Source organism: Phaseolus vulgaris, chromosome 8, assembly GCF_000499845.2.
Source record: "Phaseolus vulgaris cultivar G19833 chromosome 8, P. vulgaris v2.0, whole genome shotgun sequence".
NCBI classification, from domain to species: Eukaryota; Viridiplantae; Streptophyta; class Magnoliopsida; order Fabales; family Fabaceae; genus Phaseolus; species Phaseolus vulgaris.
The window spans coordinates 55225628-55244452 of NC_023752.2; the positions used below are offsets into that span (position 1 = coordinate 55225628).

An 18825-nucleotide genomic window follows, 5' to 3' on the forward strand; every position below is an offset into this window, starting at 1 on the left:
GTGTTATTTTTAAAATTTCTCATTCTAAAAGCAATTTGCATAATTCTTCATTAAAAAAATTGGAAAAAAAGTGTAAGGAATTGTTTAGGTTAGGAAGAAACCCACATAGGCCAAAAAGGTGGAAAAAACTTTTATTAGTTAAAAAGTCCATCTAATACTAAGTCATAAAAATTCTCTAACTTATGTTAATCTCAAACTAATCTCCAATTTGTTTCTCTTTGAAGACTTCTCATGTATTAACTTATTCTATAGAGAACCTCTCATGCATTGACTTCACCTACCAAACATAGTTGGGTAAAACACAACATTGGAATTTAACATTAGTTATTATTGTTTATGTTAAAATTTTAGTATTTAAATTGCAAAATCACTTATTAATATTTATATGAATATTTTATATTTATATTTTATCCTTAAATCATTTTAAATTTTTAATTCCTTAAAATTATTATTTTGTTTTCATTCGTTGTACATATAAAACATATTACTTTACAACAATAAAGAAATAATATATATATAAAAATAAATTGTAAAAATAAAATAATATTATACAAAAATAAATACACGCAACCTTATTACATGCGTGTTTCGCAATTTCTCAATAAATAAATAAATAAAATAACTAACTTATTTAGTTTATTGTGTAAGTATTTTAAAAAAATATTATTACTAATGATTTGGTTTTTTTAGTTAAAAGACATTAAGGGTAATAAAATTAATAATACTTTTATAATTAATCTTGTGAGCAAAAATTTCTGTCCAATCATTATTATATGGTTATTGTGTCGAAAAATATTTAATTACTTAAATTCTAATATACAATTTTTTAATTTGTCTTTTTTCAATAGAATAAATAGAGTAAACTACTAAGTCTTGTATAGGTTAAGTTAGAGTTTGAATTTAAAAATAAATAAATAAGTGTCTAAATTCAACTTGTCAAACTTGTTACAAGGTAGTTAAGAGATCTATTATTACAAGGAGTTAAAAAATGTAGAATTTAGGTAATAATTATAAATACAGTTCATGTTTATTTATTTTATTCCCCTCTTATTTAGTTTTTTTAAAATAATTTTGTTCGTTTTATCAATTTTCAGATCTCTGTTTCTTCAAAACCCTAATTCTGCCAAATTCAGTTTGAGCCTCGAAAAACCTATCTCCCTTTTCTCTGTCTCCATCCTCTCTCTAACCATTTCGCCATTCAACGTTGATCTTCCATCTTCCTCGTCGTTATCGTTACCATTAACAGCAACGCTCTCACCTCCGAAACCCTAGGTTGGTTCTTCTTTCTCTTCGTATACTTTTTTTTTTCTTCACTTTTCTCTCTTTCAATATCGAACTGCAGCTGCGATCCTCTGCTGCCTTGTTTGTCGTGGGCGAGTAGCCGCGTTTTAGTTTCGAGCTTCGTGCAATCACGGAATTGGGTAATTCAGATTCCGCATTTTTGCGTCCGCGGGATTTGGGAATTTCTCGTCTGTTTGGATTGTGAAGTGTGGATACAGTGGATCCTCGAAAGGGAATAGCGTGAGACTCATGCTGATACTTGTTCGTTTGACCTTGGTTGCAGTTTTTTTTATTTTGAGTTTGCTGTGATTATACGTTTCTTCGTGTTGAGTGCCCAACTCTTGGCAACATGTTTGGTTTTGCCAGGAAATGGAAATTTTTTGGTGTTTGGATAGGTATTACATATCAGTTTAATAGGGAATTGTAGGGTCATGGTTGCTTCTCCGAATTTGAATTCTTGTTAGGGGTGGGATGATCTGTGGAAATTTAGGAGAGTCTTGAGGGTTTTGTTTCAGTTAGACTACAAGCTTTGGTGTGTACTTGCGTCTGAGTGTATTCTTAGAAGATTTTTTTTGTTTGCTGTGTTGATTAATGCTGAAATGGAAGACAGGAGAACATAGAATTGTGGTGTTTTGCCTTACAGTTAATTGTTTAAAATTTTGGGCGTGATTGAATGGCTGAACTCTGGGGAAAATGATACATGGCTGTGTAGTCTCGGTATTGTCTTTCCAATACATGTGTGAAAAACTAGTAATGCCTGTGCAGAGAGATCTAGCTGTTTTCTCAGAGGTGTAATGTATAAATTTCTGTTGGTGTACTCACATAGATGAAGTTAGGAACAGTTGGTGAAAGAAACTATTGTTGATTATATTCTGTTCACAAAATACATATTTTACGAACAGGAAATCCTTCCCCGCCCTCTCTCCATATTCCTTAAAGTTTTTTTTCTAAAACATGCCCTTATTGTTTTGGCTTCTTCACTTTCTCTTTTTGCCTCTGTTCATATGTTTTGTTTTCCCCTTAGTAGTGTCTAGTGTTTTACTTGTAAGTGGCTACTCATTTGTCAAAGGATCTATACACAAGATGTGCCTTATATGAAGAGATTTTTAGTTTGGGGGGGAATGAGAGTTTTTGTTTGTCTTTGTTGGTGCATGTTATCCTGTATTGATTTGGTAGTCAGTTGTAAAGCAATGCACAATAACTTTTTCTTAAATGTTACAGGGCTATTGTCTCACAACGATGTCTCCTGCATCTCGATCCAAGTCTAAAGACAAAAAAGCTAGCAAGGAAGCCCAGAAAGCTGCTGCAAAGCCTACAGGATCTGGTAATGCAGTGGCTGGTGTTCCAGCCAGTGCATATAACCCCTTATTGGGAACATTCCATACACTGGACATTTCACCAACACCTACCTCACCTATACATGCTAATGGTCGTTTTCGGAACATAGATGAGACAGATGAGCATCCTGTCAACTCAGTGGTTGCTGGTGCCGAGTATGATTCTGTTTCTAACAATGGTAGTTGGTCTGGTGAGTCCGAAGAACATAAAGAGAAAAGTTCTAATGCCCCTGCTCGATCAGAATCATCAGTACCAGGAGCTGACAATGACAAGCGAGAGAAAATCCGCCAGAAAAATGAGAGGAAGCATCAGCGGCAGAAAGAAAGGAGAGCACAGGAATTGCATGAGCGGTGTACTGGTTATCTTATGTCGAGGAAACTTGAGGCACTTTCTCAGCAGCTTGTTGCTATGGGCTTTTCTCATGAAAGAGCAACAATGGCACTGATATTGAACGAAGGTAGGGTTGAGGAATCAGTAGCATGGCTGTTTGAAGGTGGTGAAGAAGCAGATGGTAACAAGGATACAAACATATATAGGAGCAATTTGAAAATTGACATATCAGATGAGCTGGTTCAGATTACAGACATGGTAACCAGGTATGATTGCTCGAAACAGGAGGTTGAAAGAGCAGTTGTTAACTGTGACGGTGATCTTGATAAGGCTGCTGAAACCTTGAGAGAGTTGAAACTTGATCCACCACCAAAGCCTGAGGAAACAGGTGATCCTCCTATCAATAACAATGCTAAGCAGTCAGGAGTTGCAAATCAGAGCTCAAGGCCACAAACAAAACCTGTACCTTTACCAAATCAACCCAAAAAAGATGATAAGGAATTTAACTATACAAAGGCTGCAATAACGATTGGAGTACCTTCAGATTCCAGTAATAGAAATATGCAACCTCTAAAGAGAATCCAACCAAAGTCGGAATGGGCAAAGCCCCAACAGGCTACTGTATCAGCTGATAAAAAGTGGTCAAGTTCAGGATCTAATTCTTCTGTTTCTTATTCCCTGGCATCACCGTTGCAAATGTTAGCCCCACCTGCTAAGTCTGAAGCACGATATGTGCCTGTTGGAGGTGAGTTTAAGAACCTTCAACCTGTAGCATCTAGGGAACCGTTAATCATGATGCAGCGGCCCCAAACTGTAAATGCAAAGCAAGTCCCAGCCACAAGTATGAGTTCATCGCCTCCTGGAATAGCTGCTAGTTGGTATCCAACTAACGGTCCAGATGCTGTGAGATCTAATGGTTTTTTATCTCATGCTCCGAACACTAGAAGCCCCAGTCCAAACTACCTCAGTTCTAATCAAAGGTACCACCAACTTCAGTATCAACCTCAACAACAGTTTGTGGGTGGCAGTAGCAATTCAGTAGATCACCAAGCAACCTGCCAAGGGAATAGCAATTGGAATAGAGCAGGTGCAGCTCCAACTCTTGCTGCTGCTACTTCTCTAGGCCTCTTTTCCAGACTAGGATCAGCCGGCCAATCAGGGGAAACCTCTCCAGTTGACTGGAGCACTGGAGGGTCAATGCAGTTTGATTATACTAACATAGACTGGTCCTTGGATAGAAGTTTAGCTTCACCAAGGTCAAACGGTTTATGGCTAGGATTTTCACCATTTTCAAAGAGTAATTCTCAGATGTATGACTCAAATGCTTCAGGAGTCGTTGCTCAATCATCATCGAGACCCGTTCCCTCAAATAGGAGTATTGTTCCCATGCCTGGACTGCAAGATGGTGGAGTAGCTTCTGCTGAGACATCTACTGGTTCCCGGGACTGGGGTTCTCCCTTTGAAGGGAAAGATCTTTTTAGTTTACCGAGACAGTTTGTTTCTTCTCCTACTCTGTAAAATGAGGGGAGAAAGTTTAATGAATAAAAAGAAAAAAAAAAAGACCCAAAAATGTGTGATTTGATGTTGGCTCTTATGATTCTACAGTTGACGATTGTTGATGGTAAGCTTTCAGTGGGTGAACATCCAAGAATATTTTGCATGCTTTTGCGCTCACATGCCAATTACACCTTCTAAACCACAAATTCAGTCACAAAAACATTACCAAGCTGACAATAATGGAGAAAAATTAGTGGTCATGAATAATATTTAAAGCTAACCAAATATCTAAACTGGAGACCGTTTTAAGTTAACCAAATGTGACAACCGTACTAGTAGTTGATTAAAACTTACATCAATTTCGTTAAAAAGGGTTGAAATTATTACCACTTGCTTATTCTTAACTGTGAAAAATCACGATCCCAGAGTGGAATTGGATACACAATTACAAGAGATTGGCACAGGTTCTGAACTCGAGTTGAATCTTTCTGACGCTGTTTCTAAATTTATTTTTTAATGAAAGTAATATTTAGTTAGATTTTATTTACTTTTCGACCAAACTAGATTAATTAAAGATGAAATTTTGAGATAGTGATGAATTATTATGAAATTTTGAGACTGATGAATTATTTCTATGGGAAAAAAAGACAATGAATTCATGTTTCTAACCAAAAGATTCATGTCAACTTTCTTACAGAAATTGTTTTGGCACGAATTACGGACAGTTTCCAACCATTCGGAACAATGGTTTTTCTTATTGTGAAAATCTTTTCTCCCATCATTACTAAATTATCTAAATGGATTCAATTGAAGCTTTTCAACGGTTATTTGTTTTTATCTATAATCTTTAACTATAATAATAACATTTGCTATATCTTCTTTTAATATTCACTTTTTAATCATTTTCTAAGTTGCCCACTATTTTACTCTTTAACTATTCTTTAAATTACTCCTTATTTTACTCTCTAATTACTTTCTAAACACACATCGCATTTTTTTAATCAAACTCTCAAATCAAATCACATTAAATTTAACAAGTATTAAAAAATCAAATTTAATTGTGCCTGTTATGATCCTTATTAATATAACATTTAAAGAATCATAGTTTCTACAATACAAGTTTGTTTTCGTTTCAATTCTCCTATTTCCTTTTCTACTTTGTACTTATAATTTATTTTCTATTCATTTTACTCTCCCTCCGTTTTAGCATTATCATCAATTTTCTTTAGAGTAAAATTCCCATTACGCAATTTCAATTACTAATTTGAAGCTTATCTGCAATGGCTATTACTTGTTGAGAAAATAATCCAAATTTGCAAATATTAAGATTACTTAACATGAATATCTTATTTTACTTTGGGGTCATCAATGCCCTGTTTCATTTAAGTAATTCATTTTTTCTCTAATGGTTAAACAATTCAAACGTAATCATATTTTTATATTTTTAAATTTTCATTTAATTTGATATGAAATTAAAATAGTAATTCAATCATTTTAATTAATTCATATAAATTAGACTCTTTTAATGTTTTATAAAAATAAGTTAAAAATATGACAAACTTACAATATTATATCATAAAAGGAGTGGAAATACATGACATAATATTAAAATAAAACAATTACATAATGTTGATAAATATATTACTTTAAATAGAATATAGTTTTAATTATTGTTGAGGTCAAATGCTTGATCAAATATGTCTGAAGTTGAGAGTGAATTTGTCTACTATGAAAACTTCTTTGTAAGTAAAATGAAATAAAATATGGGATGATGATCATTAAATACTTCGAATATTGAGTTATCATCATCTTCATATTATTAATAATTATCATTATACGTGTCTTACATCTTCAGTAATCATACTATATATGTAAGATGATGCATGCATATTAGGATATTCAAATCAAATAGTACAAACGACTACAATTTGGACAGTCAAATTGAAAAATTTCTTTAATTTTCATATCACAAACAAAATTTTCAATTTGTTTAGAACAGTAGTGTTTTTATAACGGTCAAATTAAACAGCAGCAGTTTTCTTTAGCATTTAAATGCTTTTAGTTATTATGTAAGTTCTTTTATCAAATTCTTGCATAAACACTTCTAAGAAAGATTTTTTTTTTCTAAATTAAAATTATTTTTTTAAAAAAAATAAAATTAAAACAGCCATGTGGGAAGAAACTTTGGGACAAAGCTTGTCTGCATGGATGTTAGCTCATTTATTATACAACAATTTATAAATATTTTATACAATATCATTTTCTATGTTTATTTATTTCTATTGTATTGTTTATTATATAATATCTTTTTTTTCTCTTGTTTTCTTTTTAATTAAAATTTTATTGAAGGAGTTGCTGTGAAAAGATAATCTGTCATCACTTTTACCTTATCTGTAAGCACCAAATAAGTGGGATCAAAATCTTTCTGTCACTTCCTAATTTCCCATCCATTAGCACTTTTTCACTGCCAAAATCAAGATTTTAGTTTGAAATTCCACCATAGTATAGATGCCATAAATGGTGGTAGTGAGTCTGCTGCTAGCTGTCAAATTGATTAGAGATCAAACACTAAAAAGGAAAAGGAAGAACATAGCAATAATAATAATAATGAATGAATGAAGACACAAATTAATGTGACAAGATATTTTGGTTTTTCTATATGCATTTTGCGGCTAGGTGTTGGTTTCATTGATAACTACTCACAAAGTTTTGTCCAAGTTGGCAGCATCACAGTTGGCTCTATTTTGTTTGCAAGGTGAATTCTTCAACCATTTTCTCTATTTTCCATTATTAAAGCATACAAGAATGTGTAGAGATTGTGAACTGTCCATTTTCCTTTCAATAATTTTGCAAAGCCAAAAGTGCTACAAATATCTCATACAATAAAAAAGTAGTGGTTTGATGGAGCCTCCATATCCTTCTTCTGTTTAGTCTGCCACAGCTTCATTCTATGACAGTATAAGAATACCTACTTTATTCAATGGCTAGTTCAAAAACTAATATCAAGATCACATATAACTTTCACAGTAAACTCTGCAGTATATATAGTAATCTATGTTTTGTTCAGATTTTTCATTTAAAAGAGAGAAAAAGAACTGTTTTGTGGAGTTAAAGGGATATTGGTGACCAATTTGGATTCATATTTTTAGTATAAAAATTGAGTGTAGTTTGCAGATTTGGTTTTGAAATGTGAGTCTTGATGTTTTGTTTGTATATTTTTTGACAGATAGAGCATAGAAAGGTGTGGAGGGAGAGAATGATGGTGTTTGTGACTCCTAGGCATAGTAATTAATGTATGCATACAAACACAGTCCCACCTTTTTGTCTTTCTGTGTACATCACCAAATCACAAAACCATAGTTTAATCATTTCTAAAAGAGTGATAGTGTTCCTAAACCAAAAAATGAAGTTGATTAGAGTGAAAAAAAAAAGTAGGACAAATACTAATTGAGAAATAAATGGTGTGATAAAAATTAAAGTGGAAATGAAATGAAGAAAGAAAGTTTGAAGATGCTTATAATTTTGTTTACTTTATTTATGCTTACTTTGGCTAAACTTTTGCTTTTATTTTATTTGAGTTCTAAACAAATAAATACTATTTTTAATACCTTTTAAAATTTATTTAAGCTTGCTTACTTCCTCTGTTCATTTCATGAATAGTAACAGTGGACTAAAACCTAAAAATATACATTTGGCTTTTGTTTTTATTAAATAAATAATTTCTATTTTTATGAAACTGTTTGAATTATGTGAACCATTTTAATTAACGTGTATTTTAACAGTGATTGTGGATAACAGTGATTTTAACTTGTATTTGAAACTTGAAAGAAAAGGTAAAGTAAAACAAAATTTATTAAAGATAAAGATAAACATATATGAATAAGCATCACAAAGTTCCAAACCCCTTTAGAAGTTGGTCCCCACTATGTGATATGTGTTCTTTTTCTTTATCTATGTGATAATGTTTCATACAGTGACTCAGTATAGTGACTTATCCTCATTTTCATATAGCAAAGCTAAATGAAATTTCAATGCAGTACATATTACATTTTTCTACATGGAAGGAGAATTCGAATTACAGATACTTAGAGTGAAAATTTTAGCACATGTAAAAGTAATCAGTTTTTACCTTTAACCTTTTCAAAATTTAACAAAATCACTTAATAACAATGTTATAGTTTCAATTCCTAAACTAAAAAACTATGCCCTCTTACATTTTCCTTAATTTTTTCATTAATTTAAGCTTTGAAAGTGTCAAGGGTTTTGAATCTCTTCATGCTGCTAAGTTTGACCCAAAAGATGGTAGCAAAATTTGTTGATATCCTACATTCGAATTTTGCAACCTATTTAGGCTGTTGATGGGTGGGTTAGCAAACTAAGACTCTAACAAAGAACAATTAAGTGTTTGTTTGTGTTCTTTGAGTCATTGTGAGACGCATTCTAATGTAAATCTCTTACTGACTGATTTGGATTTACATCAGAATCATGTCAATGGATGCAATGTTTGCTTACTTTTTTCTCAACCATTATTTGACACGAAACAACAATAAACCAAACAGAAACCAATTCATCATGGCATGCTGCAAGCAAGGACTAACACATTCATTGACATGTAAAAATTGTAGGCAGAATTCCAACAAATTTCCCATACTATTTTGGCTATAACTCAAACCAAACTTATCAAAATACCACGCTTTTTTGCCAACTAAACCAAATTATTTCCTAAGGGCTTCTTCCATTGTTAGACCACACAAGCGAGTTTTGCAAGAACCATGCTTGACAACATTCTCAAGAGTGCACTTCATAAACTTGATGATGCAGACATTTCATGAAGGAAACCTGATGTGGCTAAAAGTTTCATCTGAAAAACAAATTATCTTTGGCATTTTGTGCTTGCTGCCTAGACCCTAAAGAAACCAAACAAACCAACTAAGCAGCAAGAAACAATCAAATTGAATAATGACAGGTGAAACGTTGAAGTTGCAAAGAGATTCAACTGACAAGGCAATTTCATGTACAAAGATTTTAAGAAGCCTCTAACTGATCTTCCTTACATGAGCTTAAGTTTGAAATACAATCTAAATAAACTCTTGGCATTTTAAATTACAAGCATTATTAGACAGGAAAATATACTTATCAAGGAGAAGAAATGGTACATTTAGTGATCAAAAGGCCAACCACTATAACTTGTTCCATTATTCTGGTCAGGAGTGGTGGAAGAACTGCTTCCCCCAGTCTCAGAATAATGATTATTGTTTGAGCTAGAGGAGGAGCGGAATGGCCACAAAAATGATAATGGATTTCTCCTTCCATGGTTCTGAGGGCTGTTGTTCTCCCTGCCCCTGGAGCTACTATCATTTCCGCCACTGCTGCTGGTGCCGGCATTCCTTCCTCCCAAACTTGTACTGCGGGAATTAGTCTGTCCTTGAGGTGGCAACTCAACACGGCAAACAGGACATGAGTTATGCTGAACCAACCAAGGAACAATACAGTCAGAATGGTAAATATGGTTGCATGGCATCTCTCTGGCTTCAGTGCCCAGTTCAAATTTATCTTTACAAACTGGACAGTGTGAATCTAAGCGAATATGTGCCTGTGTTATCCTAATAGTAGGCATAGCATCGATCAAAGATCGTGCGGCTGGCGGTGGGCCTCGGCGATCATTCATAGTGAGTTGCTCAATAAGTTCTTCCAGTCCAGGACCCATAAAGTAATCACCAAAATCAACACGCCTAGGACCACCTCTAGGGCTGCCAGTTGCCAAGGTGAATCCAGGAACTTGACCATGAAATATTAAATAAGGACCAGAACTAAAAACACCCCAACTCTGTTCAGGAGCTGGGAAAGACCCTGACCTCCCTCTAACATCAAAATTTGAGTTCCTTCCAGCCATTCTATGCCTCATGAAATTATCAACAGCATCCATAAGCCCGAATCTCTGGTCAGAACCTCTCTGCCCCATAAAAGCACGTATAGCATCAACAAGGTCAGGCATTTGATTAAACTCTCCCGACTGTGATGAATATGTATGATGGGGTGCAGCTCCTCGCAACTCATCAAGTTCTTCTATAAATCCTCCATCACAGTAAGGGCATAGAGTGTCTCCCCCATCAAGCACAATTGGTTGTCTGCATGCATGACACCAGTGCGTTGCTCCACTTGACATCTTTCTTTCTAACAGGATTTTTTAATTTATAAAATCTGCACCAAAATTCAACGTTCTGTGTGAAAGACACCCACTTATTCAGAAATGATTAACAATTGATTAATCAAAACAATAATTATAAAGTTGAAATCAATACATAAGATTCAATAAGCCAATCTACAATGCTAGTATTAATATGTAGGTCTAAACAGAATAACTTAGTAACTCAAATGAACAAGGTAGTCAAGGGCAAATCAACCATACAGTACATAAAAGCACAGTAAACCACCCTGTCACTAAAACTTGATCCAAGGACAAGTCAAGAGTCAAAAGTCAAGAGTCAAGACTACTATGAACAAAGAAGCTGTTGATCCAGAGTTATATCTTCGGATCTATGAAACAAAAGAACAAATTTGATGACAGAAAAGCTAACTACATATTCTTTTATTGTTTTTGTAATCAACTGAAATTTAATGGGCTCAAGAAAGGATGCTTGTCACACCTTTTTAATGACTTTCTCTCATAATGTGGAGATTTTCAATAAATTTTAACCGTAAGTATATAATGTAACAGAAATTGCGTTGCAAGTGCACCTAAATTTCAAAACAATTTACAAATCACAAAGTACAATCATCAAAAGCAGATGTTAGATATCAGTGTAAATTACACAAAACAACAATTGCAACAACAATCTGTTCTCATACAGAAGCCAAATTTCCATACATCAACACAACAAAGAAAGGTCCAACAGTAACAAAAAGGGGGAAATGCTTGCATATCCATCATAATAGAAAAATTGAAATGAAATCAAGTTTTTCCTAAAAGGATTTACAAATTTATTAAATATGAATAAAGGAATAACAAAACTCATCCATGATGCAAAGAACACTTATCCTGAATCATACATAACCTTGGAGCAGCAACAGTGGAAAGAAAGCATACCTAAACCCCAAGTTAAAATTAAGAAGACAGCAACAAACTTGTCAATAAAGAAGAGGTTTTTTTCAAATGGGGATTCAATTTATCAATACCCAGTTACTCCAATGGCCAAAATAAGCTCAAAATCATGCACAATCAACCGCAAAAAAAAGGGCTATAAACTCAAAAAAAATTGCATCTGCTAAGAAAGGTTCAGGATTCATCAGAGTGAACTTATCAAAGGAAAAAAGAAGAAGTAAGAACTCAAAGGTTAGTACCTCAAGATTCTGAGTTTGAGAAAAGAAAGAGAAAGTAGAGCGAGAGGAGAGAGAAGAAGACCTTTTCTGCTTCTGAATTGTTCCACTGATTAAAAAGTCTTGTTTTTACCACTTCAGAATTTTTGTTGTGACTCTTTCCTTTATGCAATAAATAAAAGTAAAATTCTTAGTGGGAGAAAAGAAAACAGTGTGAAATTTCCAACACAATCTATAAGCAGTTTCCATTGAATAACTAACGAAACACAGCCATTTTTTTTACCGTGTTTGTTGCAGAATTGCGGTTACTTGAGTTAACTTCTAAAACTGTTTGAATCAAATTTAAACAGAACACGGAGTTATTATTTTGTGTGTTTTGGTGTGATTTTGTTATGAATTTATTAACTTTTTTTATTGTTAATATAATTTTGGAACATTAATTAATCAATTGCATTGTAAGTTCATTCTGTGATTCTATCCTAAATTGAGGGAAATATGTTAGTTATCTTAGATATAACTAACATAATTGTAAATCCTATATTTAAATATGAAAATATTAGTTACCTTATAATAATTTTACATTAATTTCTTTTGTATTATATGGTGAGTGAGTTGAATTAAAACCTTTAAAAATAAGTTTATATAAATGTACAACTATAATCATCATTATTGTGTCTTTTTTTATCTTCTATAAATATATTTTATTAAATATAATTTATTTTAGTTTACCTGTTTTACAAAATTATATTTTGGTAAAATATATAGAATTTGTAACAATTTTTTTTAACATTCTATATAATATTTTTAATATATATAATCAACTTAAATATATAAATATGGTCTTGTTTAGTTTTAATCTCTAGAAAGCTTTTTTAGTTTTGAATACCTGTTATCTTCTTAAAATATTTTTAGTTTCTATCCTCAATGATAGTTAATTTAACATTAAAAAAATATTAATTAAAAAAATAATTAGATTGTTTTAGTATTCATAATTCAACTAAATAATGTTTTTATTGTTTATGTAGATTAAATAATTATAATTAAATATAAAATAAATTTAAATTAATTATTTTATTTAAATAATATTTTATAAAAATTGATAAATTAATCCAATCTTTTTTTTATAATATATTTAAATTTTAGAAAATTAAAATTTGTGTAATTATCTTATTTATAGAAATAATATAATATAATTATTTTTTATTTAACTTCTTTATTTTAATTAATATTTTCTTTTGAATACTGATTATAGAGTAAGGATTAACAAGAAACATTAAGAAAAAATATTGTGCTAACAAAATTTAATTTGTTTTAGAAACTATAATAAAATAGAATAGCATAAATTAAAATATATTTAAGTTTATACAATATAATATGATATGGTTTAATTTCTTACAAAATTATATATTTTCAACCCAGTTTCTTTTTAAATAAGTTTCAAATCTCTAATATATATGACAATAATAGAGCATAAACCAATTTAAGTTCCTAATATTTTTTTCTTTCAAGATTTGGTGGTTAATAAATTAAATATTTGACCTAAGTTCTTTCTATTACATGCACACAATCTTACTATTCTCGTGTCAATCAAAACATGTGTTAATAATATACATTATAGAAAACAAATGTAGAAACCTATAGAGAATTTTAAAATATTTTAAGGATTGATTAAAAGAGAGCATATTATTTGTCTTAAACTCAACAATTTATTTTATTAAAAAATTTGCAAAAAGTTATGTAGGAGAGACAGATAATACAATACAGAAGTGACCTACATCAATTATGAATGGATCCAACAACTAATGAAGGACCATGAGTATATATATATATATATATATATATATATATATATATATATATATATATATATATATATATATATATATATATATATATATAGACAAGGTGATGGTGGCTAATTAATGCATTAACCCCATTTGTTTAAGCATTATGTCACTCATAATTGAATATTTAAGTATGCATTTTCTGGTGGTAGTAGATAATGTATATAATAGAATATTTAAGAAATGAAAGTTAACTTTAACTTGAATTTACAAAATGAACAATGTAGATTTTTTAACATACCACTTCACTCTAATATTATCTTAAAAGAACGTAAAATTTAGGTCTAAATTTAAATATTATATATAACTGTTGTTGATATTACATTTATATTAAACATTATTGTAAAGAAGAAAAAATAGTTCATTTGTTATTTAAAAAATAATGTATTATTTTCTTTTTTAAGTTTGCCTCCACTAAATGGAATGAGAATATAAGTAAAAGGTGGTTTTAGTCAAGTAACATCATGTTTCTAAAAAGTTATGGGGTGTCAATATCATCTTACACCTTTTCAAAATTTCAGTTATTAAATACTACAAATAAACTTCTAAAAAAAGTGATAAAGAGAGTTTAGTATGATCAGTTTATAATACTTGTAGAAATTATGTGAATGTGTCCATATGCCCAAATGGATTTGAACAGATAAACTAATGGCTCCAGGCTAAGATGATATAAAAGTTGAAATGAAAAAAAAAAAGTCTTAAACAAAATTTGAGTTGTTTATAAAAGGGGTCATTGTAGTAGAATTAATTATGATATCATATTCTTTCATGTCACTCTTTCAAATATATATTACCTTCAAAAATTTGAGGGTCAACACATTAGCTTCTTTTGAAAGTCAACTTTAACACTTCTTCACAAACTATAGAAGAAAAGTTTTTTTTTGTATTTTCCAACCAAAAGCATAGAAAATGATAGTAAAGGGTAAAAACTAAAGAATAATACTTAAGTATGGTGTTTTTTAAAAATATACTAGTGTGTAATATAGAAGAATGAAATCACAAATTTTATATAAGGGGTTTTGTTGCAGTAGCTGTGGTGGCAGTAATGATTGATGGGTGATGTTGATAAAGCCAAGGTCAGCAAATTTGGCTTTGGTGAAGAATATTCTTGGTTGGTTCCAAGAACGACTAAGCACCGATAAACAGCTTGAAAAGAATATAGATATAATTGTTACAACGAGTCAGGAACCAAAATTGTTTATGCAACACACCCTTGAAGCACATTCAATGAAATTAGAGTTGAGAACCTATAAACAATTAAATGCAAGAATATCATTCATTTATAACTAAATTAAGAAGTAATATTCAAAGTTACATGATAACATGGATACTTGATATATCTATGTCTCTTTTCCTTCTCACAATTCTTGCAACAAAACCACTACTGAAACAGACCAAACATGAAGGATGAAAGGGAGGGAGTATCAATCAGACTCACAGACTGATCAGCCGCTTGAAAATGGCCAAACTCAAAGTCCAACAAGAAAATTTAAATTTTGTTGAATGCAACAATGTCACAACTTTGGATATACTCGTTGCGTGGCTCAACTGTCAGTTGTTCCTCGACAAGGGTGTCCACAGAAACAAGGTCATCCACAATTGTCATCATGATCTGCAACTTCTTGATTCCATATCCCACTGGCACCAGTTTGGCTGTATCAATTAGAACAAACCATTTTAGATACACTTACCATGATGTCATGCAGCCACAAACTACTATGTATAGTAGCTGTTTTGGACTTAATTGTCTTAAAAATCATGTTAACACTGATTTCTGACTGATTGACTGATAGGATAACAAAATTTACAGACAATGCATAGCCATTATAGTGAATGCATCAAATTTGCAGGAGAAAAGTTTATGAAAATTTGAACATACATGCTCCCCACAATAAACCAGGCATCTCAATACTGCGGACAGCCTCTTCCAGCTTCTTCATGTCGGTCTCATCATCCCAAGGCTTAACATCGAGTAGGACAGAAGACTTGCCACCTATATACAACGTCATTTAGTGACAGTTTCAAACAATTTCAGCAAGAAAGTAAAATCTAGAGATAAGAAAAGGTCTCTGTATGTGAGAAGTCATCATAAATTTCAACATATTATTCTACCATATAACAACATGCCTAGTACCTACCTTCCCCAAATAGAAAAGCAAGTTTACGTGAATTAAACAAAGTCAAGGACAGCTTCTATCAATATTGTATTTATGGGAAATGTTTCGTGGACCACAAATTACTGTCGCAATGCTCTTAAGAAGGCTTACTCTCTTTTTTCTTGGTAGACTTTTTAGCAGCCTCCCTTTCCTCTGCTACCTTCTTATCCTCCTCTGTCTCATCACCAAAGAGATCTAGATCATCATCATCTTCTTCAGCAGTAGCAGCCTGACAAATTCAAATAAATCCCAATGGTTAAATCAGTTGAATAAGTTCACTTAGCAGCTTCAGAACAACTACAATAATATCTAACACTTCACAATAAGTATCTGTATACTATAAAAGCCAAAAGTTTATATTCTACAATACGTGTACTGCTCTAATATTTGTTATACTAGATAACGAGTTCACTTAGTAAACATATCTTGATGAATCCAATCAGAGAGTGTGTTGAAGATCTTATATCGAATTAGAATATGGCCAAATTATAACATATAAGTATATATAAACCTTTCCTTTATTAAATAATTTTGTGAAGTTAAATTAGACTTAATCCACTTTCTAAGAAATAGTAAATTATAATACTGTTCAACTCTACAATGTGCCTCCAACGTTGCTATCTTAGCTAATAACTATCTCATTCAGGATTAAACATTTCACTTAGTATGGTTAAAAAAATCAAACTCTGCTCTTTTCACATTAGTATGGCTAATAACTATCTTTTTAAAGTAATTTCATCCAGGTGTTTACCTGAATGGAAGTATATTCTTTAAAAGAAAATAATAATACAATTGCTGTCATCTATTTTAAGCACTTATCTAAGATTTCCACAATAATTTTTAAAATAATCACTTTCCATTAAAAAGATAGTTTTAAATTTGAGATGCTACAAGGTTAAAATATTGAAAGGTAAAGCTGGCGAGTAAGAAATTTTAAAACAAAAAAAAACGTTTGGGATGGATAAAAAATGGCAGAATGTTTTGCATGCATTAAGTCAATATCTTCATAGTTCATTATGAATAAGCAAAGAAGTGGTATAGTTGGTCAGATAATCTTCTGTGCACGCACGCATATTACAATTTACAATTGATTGACGAGAAAACAAATCATATAGAGAGAGAGTGAAAGTCGAATCTTTACTGTTTATGTTGTTTTCCAAATTTCACAAAGTAAAATGAAGTTATGAAAAAATGAATTGTGGGATCAGTGTTATAAAAACTGTGTTGAACATCTAATTGAAGTTGTCCATCCTGCATTTCCACCGTGCCTCTCATTCTCATACCTCCCTCATCAAACATATTCCACAAAACAACTATAAAAATTAGAATCATAACATACGACAATATGCATGGCAATCAACAACCCTCACGCTCTTATTTACATAAGGCTTTCCCATTAATTTCCTATCAACAACAAAATTCACGATTTAAGACAAAATTATTCATACATTTTCAATATAAAAACGATTTTTTAAAAGAAAATAACACAAGACAACAAATGTACAATTAAAGAAAACACATACCGCTTTGGCAGGTGCAGCTGGAGCAGCTACGGCACTGAATCTAACCCCTTCAGCCTTCCCAGGGAAGCTACTCAAACAAAATTTGATATTAACAAAAAATGGCAAAATCTTACGAAGAAAAAAAAAACAAAATTTGCAGCATAGATAAGAGGAAAAGAAATGAGAGAGGAACAAACCTTGAGGCAACATGAGAAGAGACAACATCGTACCACTTGGAAGCATTGGGGAAAGAGTCCCCAGGCTTTTCCACAACAGCTGCATACACCTTGATATCATCCTTTGTAAATAGATCCCTGAACTCAAACAAAAAACAAGCCACATACAGATTCAATCACCCAAACATCAGAAACAGTGAAAGATTGAATTTTTAATAGAAATTGAGTGAATGGTATAATTATTACCCAGAAATATAGGTTTTCCCAGAAAGGAATTGATCGAGGGATTTGATACCCTCTTCGGTGTGTAGATCTGAGAAGGTGACAGCCATTGGTGTGATTGAATTGAAGAGTGGCAGTGCAGAGTGAAGAAGAGTGAGGAGAATAGTAAAAGCCTCTGTCTGCGTTCAATAATTGATATTTATAGTCTGCATACTCACAAACCCTAATCCGTCCCAACCTTATACTTCTGAACTGAAATTCACCTAAAAACCTTATTTTAATTACTTGTTTAATCCTTTTTAATTCTTGTAATTATCATTTCTAAATTTTTAAGTCTTTAAAAAAGGCACTAAATTAGATGTTTTTTAAAGATAAATTTTATAAACAAAAATTAGTTATTTTCAAATAAATATCTCTCTTGTTAAAATGAAAATTCAAAAGCAACTCATAAAGTTGTTTCATTTCACTTCAATAGTATTATATGCCATTTCAAAAAATTAATTTTTTTCACCCAAAAGGATATTTGTTATAGACTTTGTTGTGCGTGTTCTTCAATAAAATAGGTCGAATCAAGTTGAAAAACATAGTTATGTAAATTTAAATAAATCAATTTTAGTTTTGTTAAATAAAACCAATTTCTAAGTTTATGAACTAATATATTTAAATATATATATATATATATATATATTATTTTATCAAACATATACACTTATTAAAGTTTATATGTCAAGTTACTGCATCTCAAAATTAAGATTAGTTTTACTTGTGTGGCTTAATTTTAAAAAATAAGTATTTTCTTTTAAATTTAATATTGTTTTTTTTTGTTTTATTTTATTTTAAATGGAATCAAAATAATATTTTGATGTCTTGATTTATCAAACATTACCAAAATCTTTTAATTTATTTAAAATAGACAAAACTTACTTAACTTGTACTTTCAGATTAAGTTGTAGATAATGATTTGGAAGAAGTTGTGCTTCATCAACATAATTTTAATTTTCTTTTATTTTTTTATAATATCAGTCATTGTGTTTGACGTATAAGATTTTGTTTCGTACAAATTTTATTTTATTTTATTAAAATTATGTTTGATAAGTGTGACTTTTATTTTTTTTTACTCTAAGATCGTGCTTATCAAGTACGATTCTTATTTTTTTCTTTT

At 31.2% G+C, this 18825-nt stretch overlaps 3 protein-coding genes across 9 annotated transcripts; 1 reads left to right on the forward strand and 2 right to left on the reverse strand.

Annotated features, from left to right (window-relative positions):
- The first annotated feature begins 1046 nt into the window (after positions 1–1046).
- LOC137823817 (uncharacterized) lies at positions 1047–4574 on the forward strand. 3 transcript variants are annotated; one of them, XM_068629097.1, is made up of 2 exons: positions 1047–1521; positions 2503–4574. In XM_068629097.1, the coding sequence occupies exon 2, from the start codon at positions 2521–2523 to the stop codon at positions 4465–4467; it is 1947 nt and encodes a 648-aa protein (XP_068485198.1). In that variant the 5' UTR covers positions 1047–1521; positions 2503–2520; the 3' UTR covers positions 4468–4574. The 3 variants fall into 3 exon arrangements, with proteins under 3 accessions (XP_068485198.1, XP_068485199.1, XP_068485197.1); XM_068629098.1 differs by having other exon boundaries at positions 1063–1272; XM_068629096.1 differs by having other exon boundaries at positions 1083–1542.
- A 4846-nt stretch (positions 4575–9420) lies between these two features.
- On the reverse strand, positions 9421–11981 carry LOC137823819 (probable E3 ubiquitin-protein ligase RHC1A). Of its 5 annotated transcripts, none has more exons than XM_068629102.1 (2): positions 11849–11981; positions 9421–10647 (listed from the first exon to the last, which is right to left on the reverse strand). In XM_068629102.1, the coding sequence occupies exon 2, from the start codon at positions 10610–10612 to the stop codon at positions 9605–9607; it is 1008 nt and encodes a 335-aa protein (XP_068485203.1). In that variant the 5' UTR covers positions 10613–10647; positions 11849–11981; the 3' UTR covers positions 9421–9604. The 5 variants fall into 5 exon arrangements, with proteins under 5 accessions (XP_068485203.1, XP_068485202.1, XP_068485200.1 ...); XM_068629101.1 differs by having other exon boundaries at positions 9421–10667; positions 11849–11958; XM_068629099.1 differs by having other exon boundaries at positions 11788–11903.
- A 2878-nt stretch (positions 11982–14859) lies between these two features.
- On the reverse strand, positions 14860–17937 carry LOC137823820 (elongation factor 1-beta 2-like). Its single transcript, XM_068629105.1, has 6 exons — positions 17688–17937; positions 17463–17579; positions 17287–17353; positions 15875–15992; positions 15487–15600; positions 14860–15260 (listed from the first exon to the last, which is right to left on the reverse strand). The coding sequence occupies exons 1-6, from the start codon at positions 17771–17773 to the stop codon at positions 15097–15099; spliced, it is 666 nt and encodes a 221-aa protein (XP_068485206.1). The 5' UTR covers positions 17774–17937; the 3' UTR covers positions 14860–15096.
- Positions 17938–18825: the final 888 nt, after the last annotated feature.

Bases quoted from the DNA above. Each gene is read 5' to 3' on its own strand.
- LOC137823819 (XM_068629102.1), bottom strand. From the start codon at position 10,612: ATGTCAAGTGGAGCAACGCACTGGTGTCATGCATGCAGACAACCAATT.
- LOC137823820 (XM_068629105.1), bottom strand. From the start codon at position 17,773: ATGGCTGTCACCTTCTCAGATCTACACACCGAAGAGGGTATCAAATCC. The intron at 17,354-17,462 runs GTTTGTTCCTCT...TTGTTTGAGTAG, and splicing joins TCTTCTCATGTTGCCTCAAG to CTTCCCTGGGAAGGCTGAAG. The intron at 15,261-15,486 runs GTATGTTCAAAT...TAATTGATACAG, and splicing joins TGGTTTATTGTGGGGAGCAT to CCAAACTGGTGCCAGTGGGA.